The sequence below is a fragment of the Callithrix jacchus genome, chromosome 7, assembly GCF_049354715.1.
Source record: "Callithrix jacchus isolate 240 chromosome 7, calJac240_pri, whole genome shotgun sequence".
NCBI lineage: Eukaryota > Metazoa > Chordata > Mammalia > Primates > Cebidae > Callithrix > Callithrix jacchus.
The window spans coordinates 75,558,902-75,575,923 of record NC_133508.1 but is presented as its reverse complement, the minus strand read 5'-3'; the positions used below and the strand labels follow the sequence as shown (position 1 = coordinate 75,575,923).

General features: G+C 42.7%; 1 protein-coding gene and 1 long non-coding RNA gene across 4 annotated transcripts in view; one reads left to right on the top strand and one right to left on the bottom strand.

Annotated features, from left to right (window-relative positions):
- The window catches only part of LOC118142905 (uncharacterized), a 19,797-nt gene extending 12,976 nt beyond the window's left edge, over positions 1-6,821 (top strand). Inside the window, exon 3 of the long non-coding RNA XR_004726785.3 lies at positions 1,510-6,821. This is a non-coding gene — a long non-coding RNA (uncharacterized LOC118142905). The remainder of the gene's footprint in view (positions 1-1,509) is intronic.
- AKIRIN1 (akirin 1) lies at positions 3,971-17,022 on the bottom strand. 3 transcript variants are annotated; one of them, XM_002750635.7, is made up of 5 exons: positions 16,685-17,022; positions 11,231-11,371; positions 10,023-10,157; positions 8,249-8,320; positions 3,971-7,292 (listed from the first exon to the last, which is right to left on the bottom strand). In XM_002750635.7, exons 1-5 carry the CDS (start codon positions 16,905-16,907, stop codon positions 7,282-7,284), a joined length of 582 nt encoding a protein of 193 aa, XP_002750681.2. In that variant the 5' UTR covers positions 16,908-17,022; the 3' UTR covers positions 3,971-7,281. The 3 variants fall into 3 exon arrangements, with proteins under 3 accessions (XP_002750681.2, XP_078187429.1, XP_078187430.1); XM_078331303.1 differs by lacking the exon at positions 8,249-8,320 and having other exon boundaries at positions 5,465-7,292; XM_078331304.1 differs by lacking the exon at positions 11,231-11,371 and having other exon boundaries at positions 5,465-7,292.

The window sequence follows — 17,022 nt, the reverse complement described above, 5'->3', positions numbered from 1 at the left end:
TAGAATATAGCTTTATTAGTGAGTCAGCATTCCTGAACACAGATGAGGGTAATTACACTACCTGCAGGGAACCTGCCAGGGCAGCTGAATAACCTTCCCCAGGAAACACCCTGCCCTTTCTCTGTCCAGACTCGAACACATACCAAAGCAGGAGTCTTCTGCCCAGTAGACTGTGAACTTCTCTAGGATGAGGACTGCTGAATCAATAATTTTGGCTGCAGAGAAATGTTGAGAAATATTAAGTTTATGAATATTGTTGAATGCTGAGTGTATGATAGAATATATTGTTTGCTAGGAAGAACGATGGCAGGGAAAACCTAGCTGCCCCCACCTCCGCAAGTAGTAAACTACTTGGGGCATTCCAAAGTGGTAGGACAATGTATGCATATCGTACGCTGGTTAAAACAATTTGTTGAGCTATCTGACCCTGCCCCCTTGGCTCCCTCATGGAGAATACCTTTTAGCTTGTTCATAATCAGTGGTAAGCAAGCAACAGCTGCCTGCTTGCTGTATTTTTGTGTTATGAGAAAATACATAACACCTGTTTGTTAAAAATAATCACCTGTCCAGAGAGAATAAATAAATGGATCAGACTCTGCTCAGGGCCTTCAGCCTGGAATGCTGTTAGCCCCTGAGGCTCTCAGTTCAAAAGGCTGCTGGCCCCCTGGATAGACCCACTTTGTTGTTCTATCTGGGTGTTTCTCATTTCCTTCAGTGCTGCCTGGGTGGGGGTCTCTCCAGCTGAGTTGGTACTCAGTAGAGAGACAGCCTACAGAAGGCTTAAAATTATTTGATCTGGGAGTTAACAAGAAAGAGTTTCGGGTAGAATACTGAAGACTGGGGAACAGGAAGAGTAGCCACATAATTCATTAAGTCATTCACTATTTAAGAGATAAGAATAGAGATAATAGGTCAAAGCCAGGTGAAGTGGCTCATGCCTATAATCCCAACATTTTGGGAGGCTGAGGTGGTGGATCACTTGAGGTCAGGAGTTCCAGACCAGCCTGGCTAACATGGTGAAGCCCTGTCTCTACTAAAAATTAGCTGGGTGTGGAGGCAGGTGCCTGTAACCCCAGCTACTTGGGAAGCTGAGGCAGGAGAATCGCTTGAACCTGGGAGGTGGAGGTTGCAGTGAGCTGAGTTGGTGCCACTGCACTCCATGCTGGGCAACAAGAGTAAAACTCCATCTCAAAAAAAAAAGAAAAAGTAAAAAATAATAGGTTGAGTCAATGCTGGGGACAGAGTCTGAGAGGAAATTTTTCTTTTTTTTCCTCATCAACTCTCTAACCCTATGTCATCATTCTTTCTTTGCTTTTAAAGAGACAGGGTCTTGCTCTCCTTGGCTGGACTGTAGTGGTGCAATCATAGTTTACTGTAACCTTGAACTCCTGGACTCAAGCAATTGAGAGGAAAATTTTAAAATAGTGTATGCAAGAGCTAATTAATGCCTTTAAATAGGTAGGTTTAAGAGGATCTATGTCACCTTATTCCCCTCCTCTACTGTCAAAGGAACCAGAAGCAGCTGTGGAACTGGGCTGGAATAGATAAAGTGGGGGGCAAAGACAAGCCAATCCAAAAGAAAAAGGATCTTTGAAGGAATGTCTAAAGGGACAGGGAAGATGAGACCAGATTCTTCAAGAGCCATGTTCCTTTTAGGTGAAGCTACAGCCATGGCTAATCATCCTTCTCAATAAACATATGGGCCTTCATTACCTCTGACTGGACCAAAAAAGAGACTTTTAGTGGCTGTGTCTTAGTCTGGTATTTGCCCTTCTGTCTTGCACCTAGCCCTGAATTCGTTTTCCCCAAGCTCTTCAGATTTCCACAGGATAAGGGCCAAACTCCTAGTAGCCAAAGCCCTCTATTAGATAGCCCCTACTACTACTCAGCTCCAAACTCTTCCCAGGATCCACAATAGTTTTCTACTCTGGTTACACAAGAATGTCCTCTCTGTATACCACCATGGTTTCCCACTACTCAGTCTTTGCTTACTTCAAGCCCCAATCCCTACTTTCACCTACCTGAGCCCATTCATTCTTTGAACCTTGTTTTCACCCTACCTCCTCCAGTGAAGCTTTCCCTGATCAGAACCGCTATTTCCTCAGTCTACCACCTGTACCATTCAAACAACACTTACCAACTTTTACCTTGCCTGCTTCTATCTCTTGCTAGACTGAGTCCGTTCTCAGCAGATTCAACTATTTATGTTAAACTCTAAACTGGGTACTAGGGATATAAGACAGTTGGGCTAGGGCCATTTTCAGAACTTGTCAGACTTTAAAAACTCAAATATCATTCTCCACAAATAAAGAACACAGAAGACACCAGTAACACTTGCTGAATGATTAACACTCAAAGCTAACATAAACATATCTTTTCCTACTTATGTTTAAGTAACAAGAAGGTATATTGGGTATCGAGCCAGGTTAACAGCCTTTAATCAAAGCCCTGATGAGACAAGAAATAGGTACTTTCACTCCTAGAAATGGAGCATTAAAACATCTGGATCCACCTGGAACACATGTTCTCAGGACCTCCTGAGGGCTGTGCCACAGGCTATTGTCACCCTAAATTTGAAAAAAGAAAATCTGGGAGATCACACCTATAATCTCAGCACTTTGGGAGCCCAAGCGTGGGGGGCTCGCTTGAGCTGCAATGAGCTATGATTGTACCACTGCACTCCAACATGGGCAACAGAGTGAGACCATCTCTAAAAAACAAAGAGAGAAACCTACTGGCAAAGCCAACTAAAAAGCAGTTAAAATGGCCCGGCATGGTGGCTCACCTGAGGTCAGGAGTTCGAGAACAGCCTGGCCAACATGGTGAAACCCGTCTCTACTAAAAATACAAAAATTATCTGGGCGTGTTGCCTGTAATCCCAGCTACTCAGGAGGCTGAGGCAGGAGAATTGCCTGAACCCAGGAGGCGGAGGTTGCGGTGAGCCAAGATCGCGCCATTGCACTCCAGCCTGGGTAACAAGAGCGAAACTCCGTCTCCAAAAAAAAAAAGAACAGTATTTTATAAACTACCTTTAAAGTCCTGCTACTTCTGTTAAGTAAAATTCTCATACCCATTTTTGTACCTAAAATGCTAAAATTAAAAATGCGTGCAATAAAATTGGTCATTTCAAATCTTTTTCCCTCCCCCAATTGTATGCTTCCTGTCCCCATCCTTGAGAATCATTGCGGTCAGGTGGCTCAAGCCTGTAATCCCAGCACTTTGGGAGGCCGAGGCGGGTGGATCAGGAGGTCAAGAGATTGAGACCATCCTGGTCAACATGGTGAAACCCCATCTCTACTAAAAATACAAAAAAATTAGCTGGGCATGGTGGCGTGTGCCTGTAATCCCAGCTACTCAGGAGGCTGAGGCAGGAGAATTGTCTGAACCCAGGAGGTGGAGGTTGCGGTGAGCCGAGATCACGCCATTGCACTCCAGCCTGGGTAACAAAAAAAAAAAAAAAAAGAGAGAATCATTGCTCTAAACAGTTTTCAGTAGCTTTTTCTGTAACATACTTTGGCAATCAGTCAGTTTTTATTTGTAAGCAAAAAGGATTTTTTCATCACACCTCAACTTAAGGTATAATATCCTTAAGAACGACAAATTAGGGCAAGTGTTCACCAACTTGTGATGCAACAAGGATTATAAATGAGTAAGTCTGCCTTGTTTGTGTGTTCTTTTTCAAATGTTTCTTCATGCTCTAGTGCAAAGGCACTATTTTTGTGTAAAAGGACACAGTATTTTCAGCTCTGTGGCCCATACTTTTAGCACCTATGCAAGTCTGGGGTTGCAATTTGAAAGCTGCCACAGATAAATGAATAGGTGTAGCAATGTTTCCACAAAACTTTCCAAAAACAGGCCAGTTTTTGTATGACCCCATTATAGAGTAACATACAAAATATACATAGTGAAAAAAACAAAACAAAACCATACATAGTGAATACAGATTCACAGAAAGGCATTACCAAATTCATTTGTCATTCATCTTTTATTTATTTAATCAAACACTTAAAGATACAAATTCTAATAAGCAAAAGTAAGATCTTTATATTAACAAGGGGCTATCCATATTGGAAAACTGAGAATCACTACCTGGGACACAAAAGTATGGGTCTCCAGAGCTGATGACTACTATAAAGAAACCTGCTGTAACATTTTAAAGTGCATAGTCTAAGCCCAAGCTGTGCTAAATACTTTACATGGATTATTTCTTGCATTTGAAAACAAAATCCAGTATGTACCTATTATTAACCTCAATTTTACAGGTAAGGAAGCCATAGTTCAGAGTTTAGTAACCTGGCAAGGCTGACATAAACAAATTAGTGGCAGAGAAGAAACTAAACTACAGAGCTACAAACACCCAAAGTCAGTCCTTTAACAACTATACTAGCCAACTAATCCTCCACAGTAAGCAGATTAGAAGATTCACCAGGTCTGGAAGGTTGGCTTAAATTCTTGTACTCCCTGATGGTCTTCCCCGTTGGAAGATCTTAACAATTATCACTGCTTTAGGAGCTCTGATGTTCCTTTCCCTCTTCTGACTCAAGAATGGACACTTAACTCCTTTTTTTCCCTTAAGCTTAAGACTGTCAAGAGGATAATAACTGGAATTAAAATAGAGAAAAAACTAGCTCACCAGACATGGCTGTTCTGAAAACTCTGGTCCTCAGAGGCTTATGTTTTTGTAGGGTGACTTCTTCCTTGGTCTTTAATTTATATGGGACAAAGAGTGCCCTTAAATTCAAGCTCTGGAAATCAATGTCTAGGGAAAAATTCCCTCATTTGACAGTCTAAGACCTACCTTCCAGGTCCCCATTTTCTCTCATAATTGTCTTTTCTCTAGATTATAAACACTAGACAAACATGTGTAGTCTCTTTAGAGGGGATCCCAAAACCCAGCCGTGGTGGTTTGGTCTTACCTTGTGACCCCAGAGGGCAACCTTACATGATAGCCCAACAATGGATATAGTGAGAGGGTGGGGTGAGCAGTGTCATTTTCCTTAGAGAAATCTACTCTATTTCTCAGCCAGGAGCAACTTAGTTGGAATAGGGGCTGACACTTTAAATAGCAAGTGAGCACATAACTCTGATCTATTACAAGACTTCAGTTGGGCAGCATTCCCCATTACTGGTTCAGCCTCCATGGCTTCTGATGGCTCCCACAGCTGCCCTTTCCTTATTTTGGTGTGACTAGCCCACTGCAGTGCCATTCCCATTACAGCCAATGCTATGTTCCTCTTTTAGGAACAAGTGACTACCATGAAAAGAGATAACAAATTGCCCTTCAAATACGAAGTAAAATCATTCTTTCATTATTTTAAAAAATCACTGTTGGGCTTTTTTTTAAAGGTCCATAAATTTTCAATGTAATGTTGAACTGGGGAAATGGTTATAGCAGCTCTCATGTAAGTTTTCTGAATTAGTGAACATTATCACAGTATTAAGTATTAAGAAGGCAAGGTAAACAAATAGCTTAAGTATTTTATTTGTTTGCAACTAAGCTTGTTAACACTATATAATGAAAATGTACAAAGAATAATGTTGCAGTTTTTGGTTAGATTTAAGTCAAAGACATTCATTAATAAGGATCTTTGAATGTGAATATTCCAGAAATTTCTCTAAGCCATCTGATCAGAACAACTGTCTCTGAATATTACCTTACTTTGGAAGGTATTGGCATACATTTGAATTAAACTCAGAATTTTTCAAAATAAGCCCTAATTAAAAAAACTATTCTATATTCAAAGTAAAACAATATTAATAGAACTTTCCTTTCCAGAAACAATAAAGGAAACAAGGCATTTTGTAAAATGTGGTCCTGAACAAGTCACAGTAAAAAATAAATGTATACTTAACTTCCACCTCCTCAAAACAGAGGCTATTTTCTGTTCCTCGGCCTTGGAAACAAGGTGAAGAACAGCCTATATGCGACTTCGGGCAGGGGGTTGCCAAAACAAAGCTGAAGCAGTTGACCATGGACACCTCAAAATAATTTGGGAGAACCTGACCAAAGGATTCTATATTTTTTTTTTTTTGAGACGGAGTCTCTGTCGCCCAGGCTGGAGTGCAGTGGCGCGATCGATCTCAGCTCACTGTAACCCCTGCCTCCTGGATTCAAGTGATTCTCCTGCCTCAGCCTCCCAAGTAGCTGGGATTACAGGCGCTTGCCACTACACCTGGCTAATTTTTTTGGATTTTTAATAGAGATGGGGTTTTACCATATTGGCCAGGGTGGTCTTGAACTCCTGACCTCAAGTGATCCACCTACCTCGGCCTCCCAAAGTGCTGGGATTACAGGCGTTAGCCAACACACCCAGCCCCAATTCTACTTTTAATAACTAACACAAAGGTGAAGTGGCTCCTCCCAAGTAGCAGTGCTGCTGGGGCCTGGCCCAGGCCTAGCCCTGAGCTCACCTCTTATGCTCCCAAGCAAACCCTGATGCTCCTGCTCCAGGGGACACCTTTTCCCTTTAGAGGTTCAGTGTCCAGGGAGCTCTATGATTGTGTGAATGAGGTGAGCACTGACTCCATGTGAGTATTTTAAGGCTTGGAGTCAAAGTATTTTCCTAACACGCCTAGGCAGAGTCCATGTGTCAATGGCCCGTCTCCAGTTTGTTCAAATTTCTCACCACACATCTGTAGATCTAGGACTGTAGACCTTTGCTATATCATCATAATCATATCTAATGTCCATCCTAACTTATGATTCATATTCTGTGCCTGGAAACAGTCCCTGTATTTAACAATAATACCTACACATAAAAACAATCCACTGTTACAACTTATATGGTCACAAAACATTAATGATCTTCTGTAGACCAAGCAAATGTTTTTTTACCATAATTGTCGTGCATCAAATTCACAGCCAGAATCCCCAAGATCAAAAAAAGTTTTTGCACAATACAAATAATAACTTAAAATACACATACACACATATACACACACTCTCACACACACTTCTTACAGAACTGTGCTTGGGGAAACTCCATTTGCTGAGTGCCACTGAAGGCATATTTTGCTAAACTGCTGCTCCAGGTATTTTTGTTTGGAACATCTATCACAGTAGGGCACAGCTGTTTATTGGATGAGCAGAAAAGAAAGATATGCTTGTGGCAACCAGAAAGTTTTATGGTCTTTCAAGTTGTATAAAATGGACCCGCAGAAACATTTAAGTGTTCTCAGGATGCAAAGTTGGAGCTGAAATGTGATATCAAACCAGTTGCAAAAAGTGTACAGCAGCCATCTTTTGAGGTCAAACCTGGTACCCAGATATGTGACAAAGCTTCAGGACACATCTGTAAATTAGGAATAAAAAACAAGGGTTAAGAATACTAAAAAATGTAGTGTCATGCTTTAAAAATTTTCACTAATAGTAAATGTGATAAATAGCATGAACAATGAGTCACCACTTAAAAGACACTAAAGATCAAGAATTTAAGAAATCTGACTCAAATTCAATTAGATATACAGCTGTTTATATTTTATGTTTTGAATATCTGGTAGCTGCAAGATATTTAGAATAAGAAGTCTTGTGGCTGGGTGAGGTGGCTCATGCCTATAATCCCAGCACTTTGGGAGGCCAGGGTGGGTAATCATGAGGTCAGGAGTTCGAGACTAGCCTGGCCAACATGGTGAAACCCTGTCTCTACTAAAAATACAAAGAATTAGCTGGGCATAGTGGTGGGCACCTGTAATCCCACCCACTCGGGAGGCTGAGGCAGGAGAATCACGTGAACCCAGGATGTTGAGGTTGCAGTGAGTGCCACTGCACTCCAGCCTGGGCAACAGAGTGAGACTTCGTCTCAAAAAAAAACCCCAAAAAAACACAAACAAACAAACAAAAACACACACCGCCACCTCTCCCCACAAAAAAACAAAAAGAAATACTGACCACACTTGATAAACTAACTTAAGGAATCAATTTTCATAAATTAACAACTGAAACTATCTTTCTGGTAACAATTGGTGCTTGAGTCAGATTACCTAGATTTTAATCCTGGCTGAACCACTAGCTATATAAGCTTGGACAAATTAACTTCTTTAAGTGCTATCTTTACGCATAAAATGGGGCTAACAGTAGTACTCCCTCATAGAGTCACTGTGAGGATAAGCTTTGGTGTGGATTTAAGAGACTTAGCACAGAGGCAGGCACATTTTACTTCACAGAGGCTTTTTACTCTCAGGAGAGATTCAGTGAAGAAATTCTGCTCTTGAAACTTGGAAAATTCAAAGAAAATGTGGCAATACTTACAGCTTGTTGGCCTTGTCCCATACCGTCGCATAATCTGATCATGTGTGAATTTCACAAAAGATTCATATTGTTCTGTGAGAAGACAGTACATACTTATCCTCAGCAACTCTCCCTCAATTTTTCAAGAATCAAGTGTCAGGATCACAAATAGCTTCCCAGTTTGAATTCTCCACCTTCTCAGGCCCTCCTTATAAAGGAGATCTGATCCTTCCTCTTAGAACCCAGAGCCAAATCCCTGGCTTCTAGAATTGGTCACTGATGGTGTATAACAGTATTTTCCTGATAACCTCTCCCCCTGACATAACTCCATCCCCTACTAATAGCCTCCCAAGACAGAGAGGTATGCTTACTACCACAGCCAGCAAATTTCAGCCCTTCTCCTATGGGACATGAATCTTAGAAACTCTTTCCTTGCTATAAATTTCAACACTCACTGAGTGAAAACCATGAGTGGAAGAAGTGTGGGATGGTCAGAAATCTAAGAGAAAATCTATACCATACAACTGTAAACAGTTCTACAGAAGTACCACCTTGTAACGGGAAACTGAGTAGAAAAAGCGGCAGCCTGACATCTGTGAACAGAGAAGTGACTCAGAACCAGCTGACTGAAATAGTATTAAGGTGGAAGTGGGAGAGGGAATGATATATTAGAGATGCTTCTTATAATATGTATTATATTAAAGGATCAAAGTAGTTCTACTATAGAGGAACCCATTTAACTTTGCTTAACTCAACAGCTCCCAATATAAAGCAGACCTATTAACATTTCAAGGAACCAAGTTTTGTGGGTCACCAGATTAGGAAACAGTGCTGTTACAGGAAAAAGTTGTGCTTCTTCACTCTCCCTCATGATTACACAGCAGCAACGCATGAAAGCTGCCTATATATCTCCTAATTACTCACACTGTCATCCTAAGCAACAGATCTTGACCTATATCCCACAGGGTTCAGCTGAGGACTTTAATCAGAAAAGGAGTATGATAAGGTTGGTACTTGCGATACAGTACTGTGGTTTAACGTGAAACATTATCCACTTTCACTAAACAGGTACTATTTTTTATTCCTGATTCAGATCTCTTCCTTTCACAGAAGGCTTTAATTGTTGCCATCACTGATCACTACTTTTGTAAAACAAAGCCTGCCCTAGCCTTGCTTTTATTCTATTGTTCCTCTCAAATCATAGGATGTCCGACTCTCCACATTCATAACTATGACTTCCACTAGGAAATTTGAATATGTTGACAATGCTGCACTCTTCCATAACACCTGTTGGGAGTTTCGTATAGTATCACAACCACCTGTTTACCAGCCAGCTAGCCCAAATGGCCTACTCAATGCCTTTACTGATATGGAAAATTCTTGCAGAGGCTTGATTTCTTTCTTTTCAGAAATGCAAATGAAAAATCCTTCCCACTGGGGAAGGTGTAACATTCCAGTAATCCCAGCACTTTGGGAAGCTGAGGTGGGGGATTTCTTGAGGCCCTGAGCTACAGACCAGCCTGGGCCCATAGCAAAACCTTGCCTCTATTTTAAAAACAAAGTCCTTGGAACTTGAAGCCAATAAAAACAAAAACAAAAACAAACAACAACAACAAAAAACAAAGTCCTTCCATATAGTGTATACATGATGTGTTTACAATCACCAAAGTAACTTCAATACCCAAAACTCAATAAACCCCCTTGCATGAAGTCCTATTCTCTAAGTTATTTAACTGGCATTAATTCTTAACTGAACCCTGTTAATGACAATGGCATATTCACTGCCTCGGCCTACCTGCTAGTTTGGTATTGAGGATTTGCTCATATTCCTCCCGAATCTTATCTTCATAGTCTTTTAAGAGACGCTCACATATTATTCCAACTTGTCGGAGGGTAAAGGTGGGCTGGTCCTTCTTCATCCATGAGGAACCTGGCCAAAAGAAACATCGAGTTGAGGCTGGGTGTGGTGGCTCACACTTGCAATTCCAGCACTTTGGGAGGCCGAGCTGGGTGGATTATCTGGGGTCAGGAGTTTGAAACCAGCCTGACCAACATGGTGAAACCCCATCTCTACTAAAAATACAAAATTAGCCAGGCATGGTGGCACACCATCTCAAAAAAAAGGAAATCAATATTTTGTTTTCTGAGATGGAGACTCACTCTGCCACCTAGGCTGGAGTGGAGTGGTGTGATCTTGGCTCACTACAACCTCAACCTCTCAAGTAGCTGGGATTACAGGTGAGCACCAACATGCCTAATTTTTTTGTATTTGTAGTAGAGACCAGCTTTTGACATGTTGGCCAGGCTGGTCTCAAACTCTTGACCTCAGGTGATCCGCCCATCTCAGTCTTCCAAAGTACTAGGATTACAGGCATGAGCCACCTAAATTGGCCAAAAAAAATTTTGTTTGTTTTTTTGAGATGGAATTTCACTCTTGTTGCCCAGGCTGGAGTGCAATGGCTCAATCTTGAATCACCACAACCTCTGCCTCCTGGGTTCCAGCAATCCTCCAGCCTCAGCCTCCTGAGTAGCTGGGATTATAGACATGTGCCACCATGCCCAGCTAACTGTATTTTTAGTAGAGACAGCGTTTTTCCATGTTGGTCAGGTTGGTCTCCAACTCCCGACCTCAAGTGATCCACCAAAGTGCTGCGATTACAGGCGTGGGCCACCAAGCCCGGCCCTCGTCCAGCCAAAATTTTATCTAACTTTAATCATTTAAAATTAAATAGCCCACATGTGGCTATCTAATATGCACTGGCTACCATATTACACATTGCAGTTATACAGGAAGATATTCTTGTATTGGGTGGATGGAAGCACATCAAATCAATCTGAGGTTTCTTCCAATTTCATAATTTTAGAATTAAAAAAAATATCTGTAAGTAGTAATATATCCACTTTAGCAACTGTATTACATTAGATGAGACCAATTCTGGATTCATTGTTTTAAGTATCATTTACAAATTCTTAAGTGGATTTTGCAGATTAAATCGGGCTTACCTGGAGAGCTAGGTGCTGTGAGTGCTGAGGAGTGAGGTTGACTTTCTGAGGCACAAGCTTCACTCTGATTAAGAACAACTTCTAAATGTCTCCACCTCTGGTAACGACTATATTCTTGTTTTATGTTCTGAAAAATTTGCTCTAATAAAAAAGAAACAATCTTGAGCTTTTACTTTATTTCTCATTTCTTCAAACTTTCTTCAGAAGTCGGAATAGATAAAGATCTTTTGACTAGACTTTAGATACTCCCTTTGGCATGTAGGTCTCAATCTCTCCTTCCCCCCATATAAATAAGCAAAATGTTTATACTGTACAAAGCACTCCCCTGTGGCTTCAAAGACAGTATGTTCTATTGCCACTATTTCAACAATGCATAAAAGAACAGCTACTTTGGAATAACCAGCCCAGATTCCCTTTACTTGTTCTCCTGTGGCAATGAACAAAAGATACGCAGTTTGCTGGATGGTTAACCAGTACAATTTACAGTTAAAAAAAAAAAAAAAAATCTGGCCGGGCGCGGTGGCTCACGCCTGTAATCCTAGCACTTTGGGAGGCCGAGGTGGGTGGATCATCTGAGGTCAGGAGTTCAAGACCAGCCTGGCCATCATGGTGAAACCCCATCTTAAAAAAAAAAAAAAAAAAAAAAAAAATCCTCCATTTACCTAATAGGGGCTATTTTTTATCTCCTTTAAATTTTACAATTCCACAAGCTAGGGTATTAAGGGCTGAGTCTCACACTGCCCAAGGCCTTCTAACAAGGAAGCTCTTGTCCCATATGGGACTTTAAAAAAGCACCTCTGGAGCCGGAAGTGGTGGCAAGTGCCAGTAATCCCAGCTACTCTAGAGGCTGAGGTGGAGGATCCCTTAATCCCAGGAGTCTAGCCTAAGCAACACAGCAAAATCCTGTCTCCAAAAAAACCCCCAGGGAAGCTTGGGTAATTTATCTTAAACAAACAAACAAAAACTCTGGGAAAGAGGGCATCAGAAACCATTACTATATTCACAGTGTGGACATCGACCAGAGAAAGAACTGAGATTTAATGCCTAGAAAATAATTTTCAGGGTTTAGAAAGGAATTTTCTGATCCTAAGAGGCAACTCTGTGTGGGGGAAGATTGAGTCAAGGTAATCACAAACCAAATTTGCTAACACTATTAAAGGGAGCCCAGGAAACACAAATTACTATACAAATTACACCTAGAAACAACAAAGAATCTGAAAGGATGTGGTTTTCAAGTTCTTTGTTTTTACCTCCTTATTTAAAAAAAGAGAAAACTGTATTCATCTCCCCCAACTCAAATTATTCAAGTGTATACTTTGCTATAACCATATATTTTCTTAACAGTGGGAGGCATTTATAGTGCCACTTTGATTCTTACTAGCTATGTGACTATAACCTTGAGAAGTCATTCAGGATCTTTACTTTTTCAATATAAACATCAAATACCTACCTGTGGTAAAAATCAAAATCAAAGATAACAATAAAGTCGTAACAAGTGACAGTACAGTCCAGGAACTGACATGAATTCAAGTGGTTCCACACATAAACTCCCTAACTTTCAGCCTAAATACTGGAACAATTGGAGTGCAATGGCACAATCTTGGCTCACTGTAACCCCTGCCTCCCAGGTTCAAGCAATTCCCCTGCCTCAGCCTCCCAAGTAGCTGGGATTACAGGCACCCACCACCATACCCAGCTAATTTTTTGTATTTTTAGTAGAGACAGGGTTTCGCCATGTTGGCTAGGCTGATCTTGAACTCCTGACCTCAGGTGATCCGCCTGCCTCAGCCTCCCAAAGTGCTGGGACTACAGGCATGAGCCACCGAGCCCAGCCTCACTTCATTTTAAAATGCCTTATTCCTCAAGCCAGAGTCAATACAAGGACAAGAACTGCAAAGACATGAAACGAGAAAGAACAAGTATGAGGACAATGCTCAAGAGAACAGAAGGTCTTTGATAAACCTCTGACTCCTGTATGGCAATGTGAACAAATGGAGGCTGAGGCAGGAGAATCACTTGAACCCGGGAGGCGGAGGTTGCAATGAGCAGAGATTGCGCCACCGCACTCCAGCCTGGCTGACAGAGTGAGGCTCCATCTCGAAAAGAAATAAAAAAGAAAGAAAGAAAATTCAAATTTCTTTTTAACAGTGGATAATTTTAATCCTTGCCCTTCATTATTTGAGGTTATGCTTCCAGATTATTTCAGGCTTAAGCTTATCCTACAAATTCTATGGTGTTCGTAGCTGCTACAAGCAAAAATGCAAACTCTCAAACATGGCATTCAATACTTTGCAAGATCTGGCCCCAATTTATTTTCCTGGTTGCATCTGGATTCCACTACAATCCAGTTACATTACATTATTCTTTCCTTAAATTGTGGGTTTTATGGACTTTGCTCTCTTGTTTCCCTGTGCTCGAAATGAGACTATGGCTCTAACTTTATCAAGACTCAGCTACCCGGGTGCAGTGGCTCATGCCTGTATTCCCAGTACTTTGGGAAATATAGGCAGGTGGATCACTTGCTGTCAGGAGTTCGAGACCGGTCTGACCAATATGATGAGACCCCCGTCTCTACTAAAAATACAAAAATTAGCTGGCCATGGTGGCATATGCCTGTAATCCCAGCTACTTGGGAAGCTGAGACAGGAGAATCACTTGAACCTGGAAGGCAGAGGTTGCAGTGAGCTGAGATTACTCCACTACACTCCAGCCTGGGCAACAAAAGTGAAATTCCATCTATTAAAAAAATAATTAGCCGAGCATGGTAGTGCATGCCTGTAATCCCAGTTAGTGGGTAGGCTGAAGCAGAAGAATTGCTTGAACTTGGGAGATGGAGGTTACAGTGAGCCGAGATCGCACCACTACACTCCAGCCTGGCAACAGACTGTCTCAAAAAGAAAAAAGCCAGACTCAGCTAAAATGCTACCTCAAACCAGAAGTTACTCCCAGACTCTGAAGTCATAATCAGTTAACTGCTTTGCACAGTATGTTTACAAATATTTCCTGTGATTATCAACACCCTTCTTCTGTGCCCGGATGCCTGGTATCCACCTAGCACTCAATAAAGATTTAAGCAATAAATGGCTTAGTTTTACAGGATCTTTTCACAAAAAGTACCATCCAGAATGAGCATCCCTCATCTGAAATGCTTGAGGCAGAAGTTTTGGATTGTGGAATAGTTGCAGTATACTTAGCAACTGAATGTCCCTTACCCTAAATCAGAAATGCTCCAATGAATAAGTATTTCCTTTGAGTGTCATATTACCACTCAATTTTTGGAGCAGTTCAGACTTTGCAGCATTTCAGATTTCAGAAAAATTGCCCAGCTAATTTTTTAGAATTCTTTTGTGTAAACAAGGTCTCACTATGTTGCCCAAACTTGTCTCAAACTCCTGGGCTCAAGTGATCCTCCTGCCTCAGCCTCCCAAAGTGCTGGGATGGCTGGTGTGAGCCACCATGCCTGGCTCACCATTCTTTTTTTTTTTGAGATGGAGTTTGGCTTTTGTTGCCCACGCTGGCGTACGATGACTTGATCTTGGCTCACTGCAACCTCCAGCTCCCAGGTTAAAGTATAAAGTAATTCTCCTGCTTCAGCCTCCCTAGTTGCTGGGATTACAGGTGTCCACCATGACACTCAGTTAATTTTTGTATTTTCAGTAGAGACTGGTTTTCAACATGTTGGCCAGGATGGTCTTGACCTCTTGACCTCAAGTGATCCATCTGTCTTGGCCTCCCAAAGTGCTGGGATTATAGGCATGAGCCACCAAAAATCACTTATTAAGCAGCTGTAATGTGAACTGCAACCGAATTAGCCTAGAGAGTACTGAAGAAATAAAACATTTACATTAAACCCATCACTTTACACTATTCAAAATACTTTTTATAACTATCTCGAGGGTTCCTCAACAAGATAAGGGCAAGTATTAACTCCAATTTGCAGAAGTGAGATCCAAAAAAATTGAGACTATCTTTTGCAGGAGCCAGGGAAGAACAAAACATCATTGGAAGCGGCCATTTATGGCCCTTGCTTTTGAGGGTTCTTTAAAAAAACGACTTTTGCAAACATTATCTCATTGTGTACATAAGGTTATACAACACTGAGTGGCCAGGGAATTTAAAGTAGAATACGGGTTTTTATGGGCAGGTTCCTTAGGTAACGAATAAGAGACTTGAAGAAATTACTCTATTAGGATTAGCAAATAGAAGGGAAAAACATCATGATAAAGGCACAGGGCGTTGGGTCTGGGGTAAAGAGCAAAGGCACAGTTCAAAAAAATGTGTAAGAGACTGACTAGGTTAAGATACGGTCACAGTTGATAACGCCTTTGAATTCTAGGATAAAAAGGTGAACTCGAGTTAAGGATATAAAGTCTGGGAGAGCTCTGGCTGGCTGCAGGAATCTTGGTGTGAGGATGAAGGCCAGAAATTTGCATTGTGGATCAATATGCAGAAGAAGGAGGAAATGAAACCTGAAGGCACTGCTAACTGAAAAAGGGTGAAAAAAAAAATGATTTTACGGTGAGCCCAAGGTTTTGCTTAAGCTTGAGGAATAGAAAAACACACAAAGAAATGACTTGCCCAAATCCATTTGAGATGCCCCCATTTCCGGAGGTCCTTTAAAATCGCAGAATATTAATGCTGAGGCACCCACCCTCCCCTCTACTCCTGCGCTATGATGAGGTGTCTACTGTAACGCCAGTCCTTCCTTTTCCTTGGCCAAACTGGAATTCCTTATTGAAGGAGAGTCCCTCTGTTAAGGACAGTTACATTCTTAGTTCTGTAGAACCTACGGACGTCGTAGAATTCTCAAATTCTAGCCAATGACCTACCGATTTCAAGCCATATATGGTACAAGGCAACAGCAATATGATAAAAGAAGGTGGTCAGTCCTTTAGAAATGATCAGGTTGAAATCTGATTCCGCGACTCTCGACTCTCGCGGCGGCCTCTCTAGTCCCTAAAGACTTCTGGAAATCAAGTCTCCCTTCAAGCTACCGTAGGGCGCTGAACAGCACGCACTCCAGCCCCTTCCCGGTAACCAGCCACCACCCCCCCACCGCCCTCCAGGCCAGGTTCGTGAGTAGAATCCCATTTTCCATGGCCCACTGGATCTGCAGGGTGGGTCGGTGCAGGCCCGGGCAGGGGAGGCAGGAGGGGCTTCAGCGACAGGGAAGGCCCTGAGCCGCCAGGGGTATTCCCATTTTCCTCTTGGTGTCCACCCCTCCAGCTCTCCTTCTCCAGGAAAACCGAAAACCAACCCTGTGGCCCCACTACCCCTCCCGGATGTCTCCCATCCCCGGAAGCAACCAGGCCCAGCGGCATCCCAGTTCCCTTTTCTCAAGGCAAAGAAGGGTCGGTGGGTAAACTGGCTTGGTATTCCCAACCCGTCCGCCCCCGCACCCCCAAAAAATGCCTGGGCCTGGCTTCCTGCCAAACCCGCAGCAGCGCAGGTTACCCGGAGTTGGAAGGCGCCGCTCGCTGCCGGGCGGGGCGGGCTGCTGCAGACTCGGCGGTGGGGTCTGCGTCTGAAACGGCGGCGGCGGCGGCTCGGCGTCCGGGGGCCTGAGGCCCGGAGTGGGGCCTGGCAGAGGGGCGCAGCGCCGCCGCTTCGGGGAGCCGGGGCTCAGCAGCGCTGTCTCGAACTCCATGGGCCGCTTCAGCGTCGCCCCACACGCCATCCCGCTGAGGGGCCAGGGACTGGGAGCGGACGCGGCGGTAAGTGCGGCCCAAGATCCGGCTCCTCAGCGGGGCTTGCCAGCCAAGCCGGCTCCAATGGCGCCTCCAGCACCCGGC